This window comes from Dreissena polymorpha, chromosome 2 (assembly GCF_020536995.1).
Source record: "Dreissena polymorpha isolate Duluth1 chromosome 2, UMN_Dpol_1.0, whole genome shotgun sequence".
Lineage (NCBI taxonomy): Eukaryota > Metazoa > Mollusca > Bivalvia > Myida > Dreissenidae > Dreissena > Dreissena polymorpha.
This window is the reverse complement of record NC_068356.1, coordinates 106,383,885-106,406,898: the sequence shown is the minus strand read 5'-3', so window position 1 is coordinate 106,406,898 and position 23,014 is coordinate 106,383,885. Positions and strand designations below refer to the sequence as shown.

The 23,014-nt window shown below is 36.4% G+C and overlaps 1 protein-coding gene across 1 annotated transcript; it reads right to left on the bottom strand.

Annotated features, from left to right (window-relative positions):
- Positions 1-4,065: 4,065 nt before the first annotated feature.
- Positions 4,066-21,803, bottom strand: LOC127869967 (uncharacterized). The gene is made up of 4 exons (XM_052412626.1): positions 20,713-21,803; positions 19,781-20,077; positions 4,245-4,299; positions 4,066-4,108 (listed from the first exon to the last, which is right to left on the bottom strand). Exons 1-4 carry the CDS (start codon positions 21,068-21,070, stop codon positions 4,066-4,068), a joined length of 753 nt encoding a protein of 250 aa, XP_052268586.1. The 5' UTR covers positions 21,071-21,803.
- Between the last annotated feature and the right edge of the window lie 1,211 nt (positions 21,804-23,014).

Below are 23,014 nucleotides of genomic sequence, written 5' to 3'. Positions count from 1 at the left end.
GTTCCCATGGTCACGACATCTGACAATGCACTGTTAATTGCTATAACTGCCATCAAAACAATGTTCGAGACAATCCAGATGCTTATTTAGTGCACGGAGCGTACCGGTATATTGATAGGAGATCAATCGAGTATTTGACCCTTACTGTAGTAAATTCAATCTTAAGCAAAAACTGATCATCCGATTTTATTGGTTTATACGTTATATTGTTGCTTATTAATTCCTCTTTCAAACAACAACAGCAACAACAACCTTTTAGTATATTCCCGTTGCTATTAATGGATTTATCGCGAGTTATACACAAGAAATAAACATTTTGTTTTACCACCGCGCCTTAACCGTGTCGTAACTGAGTCACGTGACCGGTAACTATCGATCTTTTATAATTAGCGCACATCGACGCGCCGAGGTTACACATTTTGATGTACCCACTAGCGTCTTTTTTAGCTCACCCGAGCACAAGGTGCCCATGGTGAGCTTTTGATATCGCCTTTTGTCCGTCGTGCGTCGTCCGTCGTGCGTCGTTCGTCGTCCGTCGTCAACATTTTGCCTTGTGAACACTCTAGAGGCCACATTTATTATCAGATCTTCATGAAACTTGGTCAGAACATTTGTCCGATTGATACCTCGACTGAGTTTGAAACTGGGTCATGCTGGGTCAAAAACTAGGTCATTAGGTCAAAAAAAAAAGAAAAACCTTGTGAACACTGTAGAAGTCACATTTGATGCCCAATCTTCATGTAACTTTGTCAAAATGTTTGTCTAAATTATATGTTGGTTGAGTTCAAAAATGGTTTCCTCCGCCGTTGAAAAACATGGCCGCCAGGGGGCGGGGCAATATTCCTTATATGGCTATAGAGAAACCTTGTGAACACTCTAGAAGTCACAATTTTTGCCCAATCATCATGAAACTTGTTCAAAACATTGGTTTTATTGATATCGCGAACGAGTTCGAAAATGGTCCAGCTCGGTGAAAAAACATGGCCGCCCATTATGAAGTGTTCTTTCGAATATGATGTATGCTTTTAGACCTTGTTTCATGCTATCGCCATGTTTGATGTTGTCTCCATTATTTTCTTTTTATTATACAAGAAATTATTATGTTTATCATAGATAAATGTTAACCAAATCTTACCACATGCTTTTTCTTAAAAATGTCTTAAGTCTTGTTTTGCTGCATGTGAAACATAAATTTTCTTAGGAGGATGCCTAAGTTAAAAAAACGTTCTGTTCAGCAAAGAAGTGCTGCCAGGAGAGAGATGATGAGGCAGAAAAGAATATCAGAGAAGGGTGTTGATGACAGAGTTCTTGAGAACTCTTGTAAACCTATTGTTGAGGGTCTGAAAAGCCCCACAGTTTCATCTGACGAAAGGTCGATATATATTCAGATGTGCGTATTATTCACCCTATTGTGACATCTGAGCCAAGTTGTTTATATATGAACTCCATGAAAACCACATGTGATGTGAATGCCGCAGAAATTGCTACAAATTGTACCTCAGATATGATGATTGGCATAGAATCTGCTCTGAAGTGTACTACAAGTGTGGTTGAAGCAACAACGTCTACATCACAAGCTACACAATCAATTACGAAATGTATGCAAAAGCAAGCACATACAATGAAGCCTAAACAAACTATAAAGGATGCGGTTAGACAAGCTCGTGCTTCTACTGAATTTCAAAAAAAAGAGAAACAAAACAGAAAGCATGCAAGGAGATTATACATAAAAAACTCAAATCTGCTCAGAAGTGTAATGAAGCCAAACAAATTTGTTAAATATGGACACAACCAGTTACGATCAAGATTTCCACAGTCATAATAGTTCATGTAAAACGTATACAAGTAAGTTGCTGACAATTCAATCAGAAACTTCCAAAACACCCTCAAAACAAAAGAGGCATAAAAAACAAAAGATGTTCATGACCTTGATGCTTACATTCGCAATGTTAACCTCACAAGTATTGAAAACAACTGTGCCTATGGGTATGAGCCAACAAATTTGCAATGTGCAAATATTAGTGATGAACAAAAACATCCTGACAGTGAACAAATGTCAAAGTCTACAATACAGAACATGAATGTATTGGGTGGGATGGCTTTTTCAAATATAGTTACAGAATCTTTCAATCAGTCTGATTGTAGATTTAGTTTTAAATCACGTGGTAGCCAATGTACAATAAATGCTTTATGTTCTTTGATTTATGCAAAATATTCTAAGGTTGAAACATCACAACATTTAGACCAGATACTGTGTGATGGAGACCTTGTGTACAATATAACAGTCTCCACCTTGAAAAGAGCGAACAGGTCCATTAATTAGCTATTGTGCTTTGAAGAACTTCCAAATTCAGTGAATATTATTGACAAACAAATAATTGTTAATAAATATGACATTGTTTCAAGTATATGCATACAAACATTCAATAGTTCTCATTTGCCAACTTTATACGAAGCCTTCCATACTGCTTTTGATCAAAGTTCATACATACTGATTATGACTGGTGCCATTTGCTCAGCATTGTTCATGAAATGTGAAGGCAGAATGAAGAATTTCAAACAAAAGAAATGGTCACAAAGAGAACGTTTAGGCATTCACCTCAAATACATCTTATTGAAAAAAACAGAACATTGAATTCAATGAGGAAAGCAAGGCAGAATGAAGAATTTCAAACAAAAGAAAGGGTCGCAAAGAGAACCTTTAGGCAATCACCTAAAATACATCTTATTGAAAAAGACAGAACATTGAATTCAATGAGGAAAGCAAGGCAGAATGAAGAATTTCAAACAAAAGAAAAGGGCGCAAAGAGAACCTTTAGGCAATCACCTAAAGTAAAACTTATCGAAACAGAAAGAATATTGAAAACAATGAGGAAAGCAAGATCAGATCCTTATAATGTATTGCTTCTAAACAAAGGAAGTCAGGTAAAACTATGAATGATTGTATTGAAAAAATTCACGCAGCAATTGATATTGGGCCAATTTTCATCTGCAGTTGTTGTGAACAAACCTGGTTCCGACAAAGTGTGTCTGAAGCTACAGGCCTGTCAAAAGAAGAAAAGGAAAAGTATTTGACTACTTTGGTGTCTGTTGATGCAAAACTTTATTAGATGATGCAAATATTGAAACATAGAAATGCAACATTCACATTTGCACCAAGTGAGGGTCAAAGGCCATTGAGTTTATATCAATATAAAGATGCAGAATATCTCTGTTTTCCTGCTATTTTCTGTGGTCAGAGACGATTGGATAACGATCAAAGGCTTGTTCCAGTTCATTATAGCGACATTGCTAAATGGGAACTACGCAGTAAAGATAGACCAGCTGCTAACAGTGTTCAAAACATATTTTTCAAACTGAAGAAAATGCAAATGAAACAATTAAATGATAAAGTTAATCTTGCTGTTCGAAGAAGCAAAGATAGCACAACGAACATTACTGTCATTCAGGCTAAAGATCCAAATTTTATGGACAAGATGGTAAACAAAGATGAGGGCTATTACATATTCAGGCAACTGCGCAATTCTCCAGCCTACTTGGAAACAAAGAAAAAAGATGTTTTTGCTATGATTAGGCAATTAGGGTTGCCAACATGGTTTATGTCACTATCTTCTGCTGATACTAGGTGGCCTGATTTACTAAAATTGCTCTCAAAGTTGAATCTAGGCAAGGAATATAATAAAACACAGATTGAAAATCTTACTTGGGAAGAAAAATAAAGCTAATACAAAAAGATCCTGTAACATGTTCAAGATATTCTGACCACAGGGTTCAAGAGTTTATCAACATTGTGCTGAAAAGTGAGCATAAACCACTTGGTAAATTAACAGACTATTTTTACAGAGTTGAATTCCAACAACGTGGTTCTCCACACATTCACATGCTTGTATGGATAGAAAATGCTCCAAAGTTTGGAGTTAACAGCAATGAAGAAATATATCTTTATTTGAATCAATTTTTGCAGTGCTGTTCTAAAAATGATGCTCTTGGCTCCTTAAATGAACTGCAACTTCATAAACACTCAAGAACCTGTCGCAAGAGAGACGACAAATTGTGTCGGTTTGGCTATCCACTGCCTCCACTTCCTGAGACCATGGTTTTAGATCCTCTTGAAGAAGACAAAGACAAATACCATAAGTTGTATCAAAAACTTCAAACGAAAATAAATGATCACAAAGATGGGTATGATATAACATATGAGGAGTTTCTCAAAACTGCTGTTTCAGATGCCTGAAGCAGAATACATCAAGTGCATACGAAGTTCTTTGGCAGCTTCCAAAGTCTTCTTAAAGCGATCTCCTAAAGACATACAAGTCAATTTATATAATGAATCTGTTTTGAAAGCTTGGAAGGCAAACATAGACATTCAGTTTGTTCTTGACCCGTATGCATGTGCGATGTACATTGTTTCATACATAAGTAAATCACAGAGAGGTATGAGTAATTTAATGCATGCTGCAGCAAAAGAAGCTAGAAATGGAAATCTTGATATCAAGAGACAAATGCGACATATTGGCAATGTCTTTTCAAATAGTGTTGAATTAAGTGCCCAGGAAGCTGTGTTTTTAGTTCTTGGAATGTCACTCACAAAGAGCACCAGAGATGTTGTATTCATCAACACTTCCCCTCAAAATCAACGTATTCAATTGTTAAAGCAAAAATCACTGCTTGATGAAATGCCAAATGATTCAACAGATATTATGTCAGACAACCTCTTAAAAAGATATTCTAGGCGTCCATCAGCTTTAAACAATTGGTGCTTAGCTGATAATGTTTCTCAGATCAACATTCATTACCCAGAAAATTTGCCAAAATTAAATGATGAAGAAAGTGAGGAAAATCTAGTTGCAGATGATGACAAGTCTCATGAGTGTGATGATATCACATTTGGAACTGATAATACTATTCTTAGATTAAAAAATGGTGTAAAAATCTGTAGAAGGAAAAATAAGAGAGTCATTCGTTATGTCCGTTTCAATAAATAAACTGATTAAGAAAATCACTTCAGAGAAAAGCTGCTGCTATTTTATCCATGGAAAGATGAAGATAAAGATTTGCTCGGGAAATTTGATACTTTCAAATCTCACTATCTGTCTATGCAGAGAATCATTGATGCCAAATGTAAAGAGTATGAACATTTTGCAGACGAATTAGAGCTAGCTAGAGATGTAGCTGAAGCAGACCGTGATGGTTTTGATGACATAGCACCAAATACCGAACAAATGGAAGGCGACTCTGCTGAGGAAGAAGCTATTGATCCTGAATCATTTATTTACTTCAATCCTGATAGAGTATTTGAACACAAAGAATATGATATTGGTAATGAACTAGGTTGTTATGTTTCTGCTACAACAACTGTTACAAATGAAAACATTTTATCTGAAACTGACTACAGAAAACTCAAACGTAACCTAAATACAAAACAAAACCAATTTTACAATCATGTCATTCGTTGGATCAAAACCAGAGATGAGCCCGTTTACACATTTCTTACTGGTGCTGTTGTTGGAAAAAGTGTTGTAATAAAAGCATTGTACCAAACATTATATAGATTTTAAACATGAAAGATGGTGAAAATGCTGATGACGTAAGAGTGCTTCTATGGCTTTTACTGGCAAAGCTGCCTTCAATATAAATGGCTCAACTATTTCATCAGCATTTAGGCAAAAGTATAAGCAATCTGATCAAACATTAACTTGTGACAATTTGAATTCATTTCGATCAAAATATAGGAATTTATCAGTAGTAATCATTGATGAAGTTTCGATGGTCAGCAATACCATGCTCTGCTTCATTGGTCAAAGACTTCAAGAACTTAAAGGTACAAGAATACCGTTTGGTGGTGTAAGTGTCATTGCAGTTGGTGATCTCTATCAGTTTAAACCTGTTAGTGGAAATTGGATATTTAATGATTTAACTTGTGATGCTACAGCGTTAGCTGCCAACCTTTGGAAAGAACATTTTAACATTTTTGAACTAACTGAAGTAATGAGACAAAAAGACGACCTTGAATTCTCATAGTTACTCAACAGGCTCAGAGTAAATCAGGCTACAGATGTTGATATGGCAAGACTCAAACTATGTGAAATAAGCGTTTCTTCTCCTTTGTATGACATCAATGCCCCGCATCTCTTTGCAGAGAACTTTTTCATGCACTCTTTCAATGATTCCCTTATTAGTAAAATGGCTACAGAAAAGGTTATAATATCAAGTTTTACCAGTGTGGTTTCTCCAAAGCTTACTTGAGACAGGCAAGAAAATGCAATTAGGACTTTGCCCAATGATCCAAATAAAACTGCAAACCTTCACAGTTCCCTAACTGTAGTAGTTGACATGATTTATGACTTAACTGTGAACATTCATACACAAGATGGGCTTGCAAATGGTGCAACATGTGTTGTCAAGTATATTGAATACAAACAGACAGATACCACTCGTCCAAGCATTATTGGGGTCCAGTTAGATAATGAAATAGCCGGACAGGAAACAAGAGTGAAATACAAGAATCGTGGATTTTATCATGCAGAAATTGATGCTAACTGGACACCTATTTTTGATATTGAAAGATCTTTTACTTACAACAGGAAAACATTCCAAAGAATTCAGTTTCCTTTAAAGCCATCAGGAGGTCGTTCTGTGCACAGAGCTCAAGGAAGTACTTAGACAAAGTTGTGATCGATTTATCACAGCGCAAAATTAGAAAAGTTCCACATCTGCATTATGTTGCACTAAGTAGAGTAAGATCTCTATCAAAATTACAAATTTTGAATATCAATGAGCTTGCATTGCACGTTGATGAACAGGTACATGCAGAAATGGAATGATTGCCACAACATGCTTCACTTCAACTGTGTTATACTCCCTTAGCGCAGCTTGATTCAAATCAGTTTTTCAAAATTGTTTTCAATAATTGCAGTTCTTTAAACTTGCATTTTGATGATATAAAGGTTGATCATGATGTACTATCTTCACACATTGCTGAATTTGCAGAAACACGTTTATTTTCTCAAGATGCTGATGAAAACTACTCTATTGCAGGATTCACTGTGATAAGGAATGATAAAAATGAAAAAAAATCCAAATAGAAGACCTCCACATGGTTTGATTGTGTATATTAAACAAGATCTCAAAATCCTTAACAGCATTACTTTCAGTGATGAAAACCTTGACATTCTGTACCTTCATGTAAAATTTGGTTGTGATGAAAAGCAAATTGTATTCATTTACAAAGCGCCGTCTTTGTCATACACAAATTTTAAAGAAAAATTCCAATTCGATGTAAGTCAATATTTAATTCAATCTATAGATACAATATTTATTGGAGATTTCAACATTGATGCTCAAACAGACAACATGCTCTGTCAAATGATGATGGACACCTATGCATGTAAACAGTTAACCAATTCTGCCACAACAGACTTTGGATCAACTCTAGATTTGATATTTACTCAACTTGAAGGTTTATCAGGTGTTATAGAAAATTACTGGTCAGACCATAAATTGATATATTTTACTGAGAAAATTAAATAATCATTTATAAAAATATAAATACTTTTTTGTTCTATCACGTGCCATATTTCAAAACTATAGTTGCGCATACATGGGTACCTGCTGTGGGTGTTTTTTTTACCAGTGGAAACTAGGAGACAAAATGTTGGTATCAAAGAAATTGTATTTATGCTGAAATTAATAGTTAAAGAGCCGGTGTTCCATGTCTTAATATTAATTGGCACCAACTTGGAGTTGAACACTGATTACTGAACCAAATATCTATATACTTGGAGTTGAAACCATAATGGCATACCCACACTGTTGAGACTGGAGTTGTTATATTAAACTGACTTGGAGTTGCATTGTTTATCTGTTACTGGATCTTAGGAGTTTACACTGGCACTAACTTGGAGTTTAGCACTGATTACTGATCCATATATCTGTATACTTGGAGTTGAATCCATAATGGCATACCCACACTGTTGAGACTGGAGTTGTTATATTTAACTGACTGGAGTTGCTTTCAACATTTTGATAATTAACCGGAACTGACTTTGAGTTGAACACTGGAGTTGAACGCTGGAGATTCATATACCTATATACTTGGAGAACTGCAAGCATTATGGTTACCATGGTTACCATCAACTAATGCACAGAAAGAATCGGCTTTCAATTTGATTTGATCTCCCCACTCATTCCATCCCGCGAAACCCTTAATTTTCCTAAGCAAGGTAATCATGCTATTATACAGCATTGCAGTTTACCTATATATTTTTCAAAAGGTCAATCTGTTTGGGGCAGGATTTTGGGCTAACAGTTCAGTTCATCAGGTCACATGAAACACTTTAATATGGCCCGTTTGTTGTTTAATTGCTGATTAACATAATAATTAAAAGTTCATTTCCTTATTTTTGATACCGGTCTTTACGAACTCCACGTTCTTCTGCTAGGAAGCACCTTTAATAATTTAATTCAAAAATTATCTTGATTAAAGTTTTTTGTTAGTTTCTTTAAATAAACATTGATCGAGCTCGCTTTGAGGCTTTGCCTTATTTCATAGTATGGCTATAGTAAAACCTTGTTAACACTTTAGAGGCCACATTTATTTTCCGATCTTCATGAAACTTGGTCAGAAGATTTGTCCCAATGATATCTTAGATGAGTCTGAAAATGGTTTTGGTTGCTTAAAAACATGGCCACCAGGGGGCAGGGCATTTTTCCTAATATGGCTATATATTGCTTTAGTAAAACCTTATTAACACTCTAGAGGCCACATTTATTGTCCGATCATCATGAAACTTGGTCAAAAGATTTGTACCAATGAGCTCTTGGTAACTTCCTATATACGGGTATATAGGGGTGTGCCGATTTTATGGGGTGTGTTTTTCGACTGAAATTATAGATATGGATATGGTTTTGAGCATCTAAGTATAGATATGGGTATTGAAATCAGAAATTTGCTTGTATATAAATGCATATAGATTGTATCAAAATGGTATGATAAATGTCATTCTTGTATATAAATTGGTATCAAACAGTAAATTTCAGTAACGGGAAAGATGCAGTGTGTCCACTTTATCAAATTCTAGTATTTAAATGGGTCCAGTTTATCAAAATTCTTGTATTGAAATGGGTCCACTTTCTCAATGGTATCGTATGCTTTAAAATAATCTTGTATCAAAATGGCTCTACTTTATCAGAGTTCCGGTATAAAAATGGGTCACATTTCGGAAGTCTCAGCGGGACACCCCTACCCTAAAATTTGGGAAGTTACCCCTCCCCCCCCCCCCCCTCCCCGGGAATACAACCATTACATATTTTATTATGTTACACCTCAGAGATATTGGTCCTTCTTTATCTATATGACCGGTTTCAGTCTATAAAATGCGATAGAGGAACCTAATAGTATATGGACCGGTCACTATTTTTGTATATGGACCGTTCGGGGTTACACACCACTAAATTTGCACTGTTTTACTGTAAAATGACGTCATTTTAAACAAAATGACGTCATTATTCCTGCGAAATTCTTCAGTTTATCTCTTTTAGACCTAAACCATAAACAATCGAACAAAACTGTACAATGGTAAAGGGGAAACTCTTTGGTGTAATATAAGAAATGGTAAACTCCACTTCGGTCCCAATCGCATTATAGTGACCAGCCAGACAGCCACAAACTGTATATGGATCTCAGACTACGGCTGCGGTCCATATACGGTTTGTGGCTGCCTGGCTTGTCACTATAATGCCATAGGGACCTTAGTGGAGTTTACTATTTCTTAAATATTACACCTAAGAGATATTGGTCCTTCTATATCTATATGACCGGTTTCAGTCTATAAAATGCGATAGAGGAACCTAATAGTATATGGACCGGTTACTATTTTTGTATATGGACCGTTCGGGGTTACACACCACTAAATTTGCACTATTTAACTGTAAAATGACATCATTTTTTTAACGAAATGACGTCATTATTCCTGCAAAATTCTTCAGTTTATCTCTTTTAAACCATAAACAATCGTACAACACTGTACACTGGTAAAGGGGAAACTCTTCGGTGTAATATAAGAAATAGTTAACTCAACTTGGGTCCCAATGGCATTATAGTGACCAGCCAGGCAGCCACAAACGGTATATGGACCTCAGCCTACGGCTCCGGTCCATATACGGTTTGTGGCTGCCTGGCTGGTCACTATAATGCCATAGGGACCTCAGTGGAGTTTACTATTTCTTAAATATTACACCTCAGAGATATTGGTCCTTCTTTATTTATATGACCGGTTTCAGTCTATAAAATGCGATAGAGGAACCTAATAATATATGGACCGGTCACTATTTTTTTGTATATGGACCGTTCGGGGTTACACACCACTAAATTTGCACTGTTTTAATGTAAAATGACGTCATTTTTTAACGAAATGACGTCATTATTCCTGCGAAATTCTTAAGTTTATCTCGTTTAGATCTAAACCAAAAAAATCGTACAACACTGTACAATGGTAAAGGGGAAACTCTTCGGTGTAATATAAGAAATAGTAAACTCCACTTCGGTCCCAATGGCATTATAGTGACCAGCCAGGAAGCCACAAACTGTATATGGACCTCAGCCTACGGCTTCGGTCCATATACGGTTTGTGGCTGCCTGGCTGGTCACTATAATGTCATAGTTCCTGAACATCAGTGGAGTTTACTATTTCTTAAATATTACGCATGTGTAATACAACATTTTTACGCGTTTTCATTGGCTTAGTTTTCGTTTATTAATCGCATTTTGTTATTTTGCTGAAATGACGTTGCAACGTCAAATGACGTCACGAAATGTAAACAACATTCTGGATTTATCATTATGTTTGCGTAAATATTTATTTAATTTGCTCATTTAAAAACATGTGATAAAAAAGATCTGGCACGAGTTGTCATATCATACCATATTTTATTAAACTCGTCCAGGACATTCGTTAGTAAGCTCGCACAAGGCTCGCTTACTAACAAAATTCATAAACTCGTTTAATAAAATATGGTATCATATGACAACTCGTGCCAGATCCTGTACTTATGCCAAATTACGTTAACATGTTCTTATTTATACGGGATCCTAACTTAAATATTCTATTGGTATTGTATTTTATAGGTCTTTAATTGTTATTTGCCGATATATCGACTCGTCTTCCGTTATTTGTAACATTTATTTTAGGTATATATATATATAATTATGCAACCATTTGTTTTGCAAAACTGAAAATACGATGCATATTTAATACATTTAAGTTATAATTATTTATATATATATATATATATATATATATATATATATATATATATATATATATATATATATATATATATATATATATATATATATATATTTATGTATTGTCCTAGTGGTAAAGAAAAGGTCATAGACCGGACGGACTCGTATGCCACGAAGGAAATAACAAAGACAATGATTGATTGAAAAAGGGCATTTATTTTAAAATGCCATAAAAGAACTAAAGAACAGAAAACAAACTTTTACTGAATGGCATAATGGGCGGTAAAAACCCGCCCATAACGCTATACAAGAACAGTAATAAAAAGACATGTAGCAAACGAACATATCGTAAAAACCCATTGTCATAAAGACATGTAGCAAGAGAACATATCATAAAAACACATTTTCATAAAGGCACTTTGAAGGTATTATGAGACAAAATGAAAATACTACATAAAAAATTCACATAAAAAACTAGGCGGAGAAGGGGTGGTGGTGGGTATTGAAAATAATCTCAATTTATTGTATTAGCAGTTGTAAGTAGAAAATCCGAGCGCATAATGGCCAATATCAATATTGATTGGCCAAAGGGCTCACGTGGTCTTATAACTTAAGCCGATTGGTTAATAACATAGCGTGGCTGGGATAGATTATTATGGGGAGGTATAAAACCCGGAACTATCCGGAAATCTTTATGGTAAAACCCGGATCCGATATAAATGGTTATAACTTCATTATTATTCGTCCGATATTAATTATAATGGTACCGTTGTAAAGAAGATCCTCTACAGATTCTAACCATATCAAAATATTTTATGGCAGGGTCGTAGTCGGCCTGTAAATCGCGGACAAAGTCGGCCTGTTTTAACGTTTTTTTTTACACACGCAAATGCCGAAAAGAAAACCCGGATCCGATATAAATGGTTATAACTTCATTATTATTCGTCCGATATTAATTATAATGGTACCGTTGTAAAGAAGATCCTCTACAGATTCTAACCATATCAAAATATTTTATGGCAGGGTCGTAGTCGGCCTGTAAATCGCGGACAAAGTCGGCCTGTTTTAACGTTTTTTTTTACACACGCAAATGCCGAAAAGAAAACCCGGATCCGATATAAATGGTTATAACTTCATTATTATTCGTCCGATATTAATTATAATGGTACCGTTGTAAAGAAGATCCTCTACAGATTCTAACCATATCAAAATATTTTATGGCAGGGTCGTAGTCGGCCTGTAAATCGCGGACAAAGTCGGCCTGTTTTAACGTTTTTTTTTACACACGCAAATGCCGAGAAGAAAACCCGGAACCGATATAAATGGTTATAACTTCATTATTATTCGTCCGATATTAATTATAATGGTGCCGTTGTAAAGAAGATCCTCTACAGATTCTAACCATATCAAAATATTTTATGGCAGGGTCGTAGTCGGCCTGTAAATCGCGGACAAAGTCGGCCTGTTTTAACGGTTTTTTTACACACGCAAATGCCGTAAAGAAAACCCGGAACCGATATAAATGGTTATAAATGCATTATTATTCGTCCGATATTAATTATAATGGTACCGTTGTAAAAAAGATCCTCTACAGATTCTAACCATATCAAAATATTTTATGGCAGGGTCGTAGTCGGCCTGTAAATCGCGGACAAAGTCGGCCTGTTTTAACGTTTTTTTTTACACACGCTAATGCCGTAAAGAAAACCAGGAACCGATATAAATGGTTATAAATGCATTATTATTCGTCCGATATTAATTGTAATGGTACCGTTGTAAAGAAGATCCTCTACAGATTCTAACCATATCAAAATATTGTATGGCAGGGTCGTAGTCGGCCTGTAAATCGCGGACAAAGTCGGCCTGTTTTAACGGTTTTTTTTTACACACGCAAATCTAGATGACAATATACAATATACGCACCGTGAAGAAACTAACTCACAACTTATATACAGAAAATATTTGAATTAAATCATTAAAGACTTTTATTAAAAAGTAAGGAAATGAACTTTCAATTATTACTTTAATCAGCAATTCAACAACAAACGGGCCATATTAAAGGGTTTCATGTGACCTAATGAACTGAACTGTTAGCCCAAAAACCCCGCCCAAAACAGATTGTCATCCTATTCGTTGCCATCCTTGCAACCACAATTTACCTACGAAGGTCAGATCGGGATTCGAACCCGAAACCACCCATTAGCCATCTAAATAAGATATGATTCCGGCCTGGGTTGCTCTACCAATTAAGCTATTCTGACCTTTTGAAAAATATATGGGTAAACTGCATTTCTGTTGAATAGCATGATTAACTTGCTTAGAAAAACGTTTCCAAAGAATTACATGTACATTTCATTGAAATTGTTTTATGATTTAGAACGATATATTTGCAGTTTAAAAGGTCACACGAGGCAATGTTTGAAAAGCCCACAAAAGCTTCCGTTTGTAAAATGGTGATAATTTGCCGACCGTGTAGTTCATATAAACCCTTATTTTGCACAAATCGGGAAGAAACATTTATGGATCGAAAACCAACTGCAGATAAGAGCAACATAACAGTCCTTGTAACTAAGTAACTTTTTTGTTTTAAAATCGCACAAAAGCTGCTGTTTGTAAAATAGAGAAAATCACCTTATGTCTGCACTCATCTGAAGTATATATGGTTCGAATACCATCTGCGGATAAGAGCAACTAAACAGTCCGGGGCAATTGCACTTTACCGGTACGCACTATAACCCAAGCCCTTATAATTAGTGTTAAGTTGCGCAAATTTCGGAATCCATGATGGCAGCGTACCGGTAAAGTGCAATATAGCCAACATAAATAAGGAGTTAAAGCGGGACTGCACGATTTGTGTCAAATATGTTAATCAGCAATTAAACAACAAACAGGCCATATTAAAAGGTTTCATGTGACTAGACGAACTGATGAACTGAACGGTTAGCCCAAAACCCCGCCGAAAACAAATTGTCACACTATCCGTTTCCAGCCTTGCAACCACAAGTTTACCTACGAAGTTCAGATCGGGATTCGAACCCGAACCCACCCATGAGCCATCTAATGATACCGGCCTGGGTTGCTCTACCAATTAAGCTATCTGACCTTTTGAAAAATATGTAGGTAAACTGCAATTCTGTATAATAGCATGAATGACTTGCTCAGCAAAAGTTTACAGTTATTCGCACATCCCTGCTCATAGCAAAACACAATTGACTAACATAAAATCTTTTTCCGTAAATTTATAAATCTTTAATCGAAACATCTTCATTCATTTTCATAAGATAATGTTTTATTAATTTTGCATTGCCTTGTAGCTTTACATTTAAATTAGGAGATTTGTGACGTATATCGTGTGTGGTCATTTCAGTGACGAAAAAAACTACTTTAACCTCAAAATATTTAACATACAGTCCACACAGGCTAAACAGGGTCGACACTCTTCGCTGTTATGACATTTTTCGTTTAAATGAAGTCTCTTCTTAGCAAAGATACCATTAAGGCGGAAAGTGTCGTCCCTCATAAGCCTGTGCGAACTGCACAGGCTAATCTGGGACGACACTGTACGCACATGCATTATGCCCAGTTTTCTCAGAATACGACACATAGTTTAAACGCATTTTCGATAGAATTAGCGACGACATATGAACGTGGTTTGTTTTTAACAGTTAATTATTTATTCAAAGCATCATCAAATGCAAAACGTATTTAGGATTGTTTGTTTGTCATGCATGATTGTAAACTTCGATAAGATTAAAAAAAGAGCAGACATGTGTATGTGGTTAAAAAAATGTAAGATAAATTGAAAGAGAGCATAATGTGGATGTGCATTTCGTTTGACTCTCTGGATTTTAATGACAAGTCGGACGTGGCATTTTAGTTAACAGTAAAATATTTGTTAAAAATTCGAACGAGCCCAAAACGCATTTTGGATCTTGTGTTTGTCATGCATACTAGAAAACTTCCATAGGCATAAAATAACTCGCTTCTACGTGATCGCGGGTTTGTCAAAAAAAAATGGTCAGAATGGTTAGCGTTCGAAACAAACGTTATCAATAATGGTGTGGTTTAAATTACATTTCGAAAAAGTGACGGCAGTACAAAAATGGTTGTGCATATCATTGTAAATATACCTTTAGACTTTTTTTCATTGTATATTCGGAGTCCAATGCAATCAATGACGATTTGTCCAGTATACTTATTGAATTATCTGTCTATTTGTAAATCCAGTATGAAATTTATCAAACCCATTTTGATACTTAAAATACTTTCAAATATATATGCATTTAAATACAAGCAAAGTTCGGATTTCAATACACATATCTATACTTAGATTCTCAAAACCATACCCATATCAGTAATTTTAGTCGAAAAACTCACCCCGTATTTTCGGCACATACCTATATACCCGTATATAGGAAGTTATCCCCCCCCCCCTTTATCCGGGGCTGGATGTCGAAGGCATAAATTGCATTTTATTGGACGAGATAGATTAATTTGTTATAATGGAAATGACACCATAAAAGTAACTGTACTGGAGGATATCATTTCATTATATCTAAATAGATATCATATTTATTAACATTAAGATATAATTGTTGTACCATAATCACATACCTTTATCTCAGTGCTTGTTCATCTCAAATTACCATGTGCAGTATGGACACAACCATTTTTCATCTTGGTTTGTCATTGTGTACCCAACACATCTTTTGTGAAACCATCTATTCATTTTGCATCTTTTATTGTCACATTCCACCATATCGCCAACTATATCAGGCAACTTACAAGCGCAAAAAATCTTAATAGAACAACTTTTTGCTACTTTACACGGCATTTTTGGCATTTTTTCTATTTTTGGAAATGTTGTAAACTGTTGTTTAGTAATACATTCTAATAAATGTGCTCTCATTCTTGGTATATCATATCTGATAATTGAAAAATCTACATCATAATTGTTGTGTAACACCTCAGTAAGATTGGCAATAGCAAAAACACCACAATCTGTGTAATTCGGTTGACGTTGTACGTCGGGTATTTGTACTTGTACACTGCGCTCTCCATTTTCATAGATTTGAGCGATTTGAATTGAAATACTACTGTTTAGAGTTCTTGGAGATTTTAAACTGTCCACCACAATAACATGTCGATCTTTCTGTGATTGGTATGATAATACCCAGTGATTACTGGCGTTGTAATGTATTTGGGCGGACGGGGGATTTTGTTTCGTTAAACGTTTATTTATATCCCAGGTACCTAAATCATGATTAAAGTACGGAGCAAGAAGTGTGTTCTGCATCCCACTGTCAAGCGCGAATTGTTCTTTTAGCATTTGCTGACATTTGTTTATTATTGGGTCGTTCAGCCACCCGGATGGATTTTTAACTAGCTCTAAATCTATTGTAGATATATTTGCAATTTCTACATTATCGTCTTCCGCGTCATCAATGATCATTTGATTAAAACACGTCTGTTCACTGGTAAATGAATCATCGCTGCTTATATTTAAATGGTTTTCTTCTTCGAGAACGTCTTCTGCAATTGAACTTAAATTGTTGTCAAACTTTATTTGTTTACAAGAAGTGAATGAATTGTTGGTGTTCCGGCTTCTTTTTTTAGACGTTGGTGTTTTTGGGGTTGATGCTATTAAATTGGCGAGCTTTTGTTTCAGCGATGTGTCGCATGATTTTCCAGTTGGTGTCATGAGTATTGAATCGGGTGCTGGGTTAATTTCGAAGTCGGCTTTTTTCGGTTTCTTTTGTCCCGTTTTTTTGGCAACACGCGGTTTGCTATTTTTTCGAAGAAGCGTGAGATTTTTAACCGTGCGTTTATCACAGATTCCATCAATATTCAGAGTCATTTTAACCGCTAGTAGGTGATAACAAAGTCCAGTTGACGGACAACTACATGTTTCTTTTGGCATGATTGTCACCAAACGTTTGGAGCCATGTATTCCCTCAACAATAAAGGTTTTCATGGATGGGATTAATTTTATTTTATCATTATTTATAATAAATTCCGCCAAAGCTTTTTGGGACATATTCTTTTCAATACCCTTCCTTTCCCCTAATTCCTTATCGTCAATACAAGTAATGTTTTTATCTTTAAATATTTCCAAATTATTTTTTTCTCCGTCGATGACATTTTCTCTTGTTATTAAATTGGTTTCAATCGGTTTATCAGTAATTTCACCTGATTTTTGGAAATGCTCTAGTGCTTCTTTCGCTTGTCTTAAAATATCATCCGGTGTACCGGATATGTGGGGTACATTAATTTCACTTCTGTCTAATCTGGCGTATTCACAGTCTTTTCTTAATTTAAAATTACCAAATCCTGCTCGACCACATTGTATGTCTGCATAAACTGATTTTTGACACATTAGTAAGTTTAAACATATTAAATCTACCGGTAGCTCTTTCCTGTGTTGTATTGCTTTTATCATATTATTAATTGATTCGGCGGGGTTACTGGTTATTCCTGAGTAGGGATTGTATATGCCTAATTTTTCTAACACCCAACGACCAGAATTATTCAAAATGGTTTGATGCAAATGTCTGTCAAAATAGTTCTTAAATTCCTGGCTCCACTCTTGTTCTATTTTAGATTTATGGTCAGTGTAATCGTCTTCAGTTGCACATTTCATTAAGTCTTGCACATGTTTAGTGTACACGGAGAAATCATCACTATTTGCATTAGTTTTCTTAAGCCAAGTAGTTACGTCTGTTCGTATGTGATTCCAGCAGTGAATAATTTGTATGTTGGGTAGCGAATTCTGAATTGCTAATTTTATTCCGGCCTCGCGATCACAAATTAGCGGAAAATGTGTTCTTTTTAAATTTGGAATATGTTCCTTTAAAACACTGAAAAACCTTTCATGGAATTTTGCGTCTCGCCGTTCGTGCATCATGAATGCTACGGGCACTATTTTATTGCCTTCAAACAAAATATGTTGATATGACAGAACACTAACAAACAAGTGCCCCCATTTTATAAGTTGTGTCATAAAACATTTTTAGGGGTGTATCGGAGTCGAACATTAGTAATTCATTGAATTCTGTCAGTATTTCTTCCAACCCCGATATGCACACCAGGGATGGAAAGACGTCAATTTGTTTGTTAAAATTTTCTAAATCTATTGAAATTTCACAGAGATTATATATTTCGTCGTTGCTATAACGTTTTTCACTTCTACTTTTGTATAAATGATTTTTTACCTGGCGAACGTTTCTTGCTGTTTTTACACCAAAATCTGTACCTTTCTCAGCTTTGCATTTCAATTCTTTGTCTATAAAATTAGCACTAACGGTTTCATCATCAGCACGTGACTTGATATGTTCAATAACAGAAGGATTTGTTCTTATAAACACCGTTTCCTTACTCTTAGAATTCCCATGTGCTAGTGGTGTATATATGGTGGGGTCTCCAAGGTAATGTATAATTGCAAATTTTCCATTTTCTAAGCGTTCGTATATATGCTTTTGAAAAGATTGTGAATGTTGGTTTTCGACTAATTTAATTTTGAAAAATGACTTAAACATCGTTGGTTTTTTCTTTGGAAAGCGTCTGCGACCGTCATTTACCCACATATATTTGTCCACGCGAACGTCTTTTTTCATTGCTAATGAGTCTAAAGCTACCACATATATATCCCCACCACTTATGTTGAAAGGCATGTCAGTTGATACCTTACCTTGCCCAGCCTCACAAGCACCCATTATGTCGTCAACAATCTGTGCAGACAATGGTTCCTTCTGGTTTGAATGTACTACTGCAGTACCGCCCCCACCGGACTGTCTTTTTCTACCGTGCGGAACTTTGGTAGCATCTTCAATCCATCGGACTATCTCATCAAGTTCGAGATGAGTATATGGAGAAGCGTGCTGCTCGTGTCGCGTCTCACCACCACCATCACCCCTACTACCACCACCACCGCCACCACCACCACTACCACCACCCCTTCTACCACCCCACCATCCCTACTACCAACACTACCACCACCACACCACCATCAATACCCCCCTACTACCACCATCCCTACTACCAACACCACCACCCCTACCACCCCCACCGCCACTACCACCCACCACCAACCACCCCAACCACCCCCCGTACCACCACACCATCCCTACTACCACCACCACCCCACCACCAACCACCCCTACTACCACCACCCTATTACCAACACCACCACCACAAACACCACCACCACCACCACCTCTACCACCACCACCGCCACCACCACCACTACCACCACCACCACTACCACCCCACCACCACCCCTACTACCACCACCACCACCACCACACCACCACCTACCACCACCACACCACCAAACCACCCCACTACCACACCAACCACTACCACCACCCCTACTACCAACACCACCACCCCTACTACCACACCACACCACCACCAACCACCCCTACTACCACCATCCCTACTACCAACACCACCACCACCACCCACCAACGCCACCACCACCACCACCACCCCTACCACCACCACCGCCACCACCACCACTACCACTACCACCACCGCCAACACCACAACAACCACCACCACTACCACCACCACCCCTACTACCACCACCACCACCACCATGTGACGTTACGCCCTGACCTGATAGAACATCACTGTAACGCCGGGGTCCATATTCGTATGTCGGTGTTGTATGTGTAGGCGCGGGACGGCTGGACTGAGTATCAGGCCCTGGGTAAGTCGGTCTAGTTGGTTTCGTTAGAGACGTGACGGCTGTTTCTATGTTGCTTGCAACCGTGTTCGTACCATCTATGGTCAGATGCAGACCATCTCTGCTGAGGAGATAGACATTGGCTCCTGCAATGAGACCAAGCTAAGATTGTTAAAAAAATGAACAACTATTGTTTTTAGAGAAATGTATAGATAAACAATAATAAGAATAGCAGTTAAGTTTTCTTCAAAATTTAAAATTTCGCATTGTTTACGAAACACCCATGTGTTACGAATTTGCGTTGTTCGCCATAATTAAAGATGATGGACATTTAAGTCGAGGTCGATATTCCATGATACCACCATAGTTATGTTGAATACATAATATATAATAACAGTGCCACAAGATTGATCACCAATGTCAACATCTATATTTTTCCAATGTGTGTTAGCAAAATAGTTTTTGAATGTCAAAACATCCTGATATTGGCGGTCTTCGAACCCATAACCTCCCGTTCTATATGCGACCTCTCAAACTCTGCCGCACGGAAGCTTGATGTAAGTAGGCCAATAGTTAACAAACTTTAAGAGAGCGTAAAACATTAGCCAATTGTAGCGTCTTTTCATATTACATATTCAGGGAAAATTGAAGTTACTTGCGGGCGAAAGAATAGTACTATCAAACTCAAATATCCAAAAGCATTATCGATAGTTAAACGTGTGGATCGATATTACGGGTTCACATAGTATAAGAAGATACAGTAAAACGTAAGTTTGTTTACCGAACATGGTGTGGAATTCCGGATGTTCAATGACACGAACCCACGGCACCTTGCTGGCAAACTCGCGTAGCAGCTTGTTGACAACGCCAGCATCGTAGTTCCAGTGTTCTAGGAAGTCTTGTCGATAACCGTTGCCATTGAAGCGGTTCCGTGCCCTTGGGAGTAGTTCGGATATAAGGATAGTCGCGCTTGGTGTAGCGTTGTGTACCCCTTCACAGAGTGCCACGATGTCCTCAAAAACTCGAACCGGGGTCTTTGTGCCGATGTCATTTGCACCGACGACGAAAACAACAACCTGTAAATATGGTTTAATGTACAATGAACGGGATTTGATGTGAAGAAAAAACAATATATTCATGTTCCGTTCATACAAGAGAAATTGAGAAAAATAAGATTCAGGTGAGATGGGGACAAAGAAGGATGAAAATTCTTATCGCGCATGCATACGACCAGTTTCTTAGGTTTTACCTTAAATTGGTGGGGTCATCACAGGGGAGGGGCTCAGGCGGGCACAAATATTGACCAAGCGTGACCAAATGACCGTTACGAAGGGCATTCATAACGTTGCATATAAGTGACACGAGTGTGGTCCTTTATGAAAATTTAGGTTTAGGGGACTCAGAAAATTTAGTTGAAAATCCTAACAAGTATTATTAAAGTACGGAATCCGGATAGTGCTATTAATAATCTCGCCCTACTTTATATACGATTGTGATAAAACAAGTAATATCAAGAAACATGATAATTATAATGACGATTCTATAGTGTGCGGTCATTTATTTTTCAATTACAAATGTTTCACTATGAGTTGTGTATTAGGCAGCAGCGAATTTACTGTGTATCTCATTTCTGGAGAAAATCATATAATGAATTCACTGATAAGGATCTTGTGTATTCATTTAGGATACAATGTATTCATGGCTCAATTCTCACTATTACAGGTTTGGCACACCGTACTGTGTACGAATAAACAATGCATATTAAAAACTTCAAAAACAGAAACACAGTTGAAAGCGAGTTGATACGGATTTATTTGTATTATTCAGTATAATACTTACAAATATACACAATCAATTTTTGCAAAAGATGTTATTGAAATTCCGTAGTATGGTTCTGATATTCTAGATGTGGTCAGAAGATATGACCAAACATTTACAAGGGTGTTTTAATGATATAATAGAATAACACTAACACATACAAGCGTGTTTGTATTTACATTGCCTCGATCAAAATGCTCAACCTTATTCAACATATGAATATTTTTTTTTCTTAACCAAGGAAACATACATGCTTTATGAAATGAACACTTTTTCAGATACGGAATACTATATAAATACTGTGTTTGACGGTAATAGCCGTTTTACTGAGACAGTGAATTGTTATCATGAATAACAATTTACACATAAATATTAACCTTTGTATGGGGGAATTAGGTATTCAGATTCAGGAACAATTGGGGTTAATAGAATCAGATATTCCAATGGCCATAACTTTCTACATAATAGACAGTACATAACTTTCCGCAATTACGCACAACTGCATGTCGCCCTGAATAATGTCCATGAGTTGAAAGAAAATCAATTGAAATTGCAAGGAGATGCGTTCACACAAAAATTATTCTTATACTAAGTATATTGAAGATATAATCATAGGGTCATTATTTCAGTTTAATGGCATGCGATGTTTAAATTTCCGAATAAATGAAGTGTAAAAAAAATGAAATTATTGAATACTAACTATTTACTACATTTAATCTTTAAAAAATCACAATTTGGAAAACTCACGTGTTTTCGCAAATATTGCAAGTTCGCGACTCATTTTCACAATTCTGAAGAATTCGCGACTTCAGAAATTTCACAAATTAGGCATGTTTCTTCAATGGCCATTATATACTTTCTTTAGCGCGTTACATGACTTAACGAGTGTTGGTTTCTATTCAAATCTGCTAAATACTGCGCTCTTAATTAGAATCGCATAAACGGTTTTGGTGGCATTGTTGATGACGTAAATTACTTAGATTATAAGACTTATACTACTAAATGCTGATTGAGCAAATACGACGTAAACAGATCATAATTTCAACAAAGTCATAATCTTGATGCAATTTATGTTTTTATGAACGTGTTTACACGAGCATTAATTTGTACCCGCGCTTTCGGTAAATCTAGTAACCGTTGATAGATATATAAATATATTTACGTAAAACAATGACACTGCGATAAGATGCACTAACGCGCATAATATAAAATGGTTTAAGAAATCAAGTATATTATGACCAGGTCGGAAATTAACTCATTAGCAA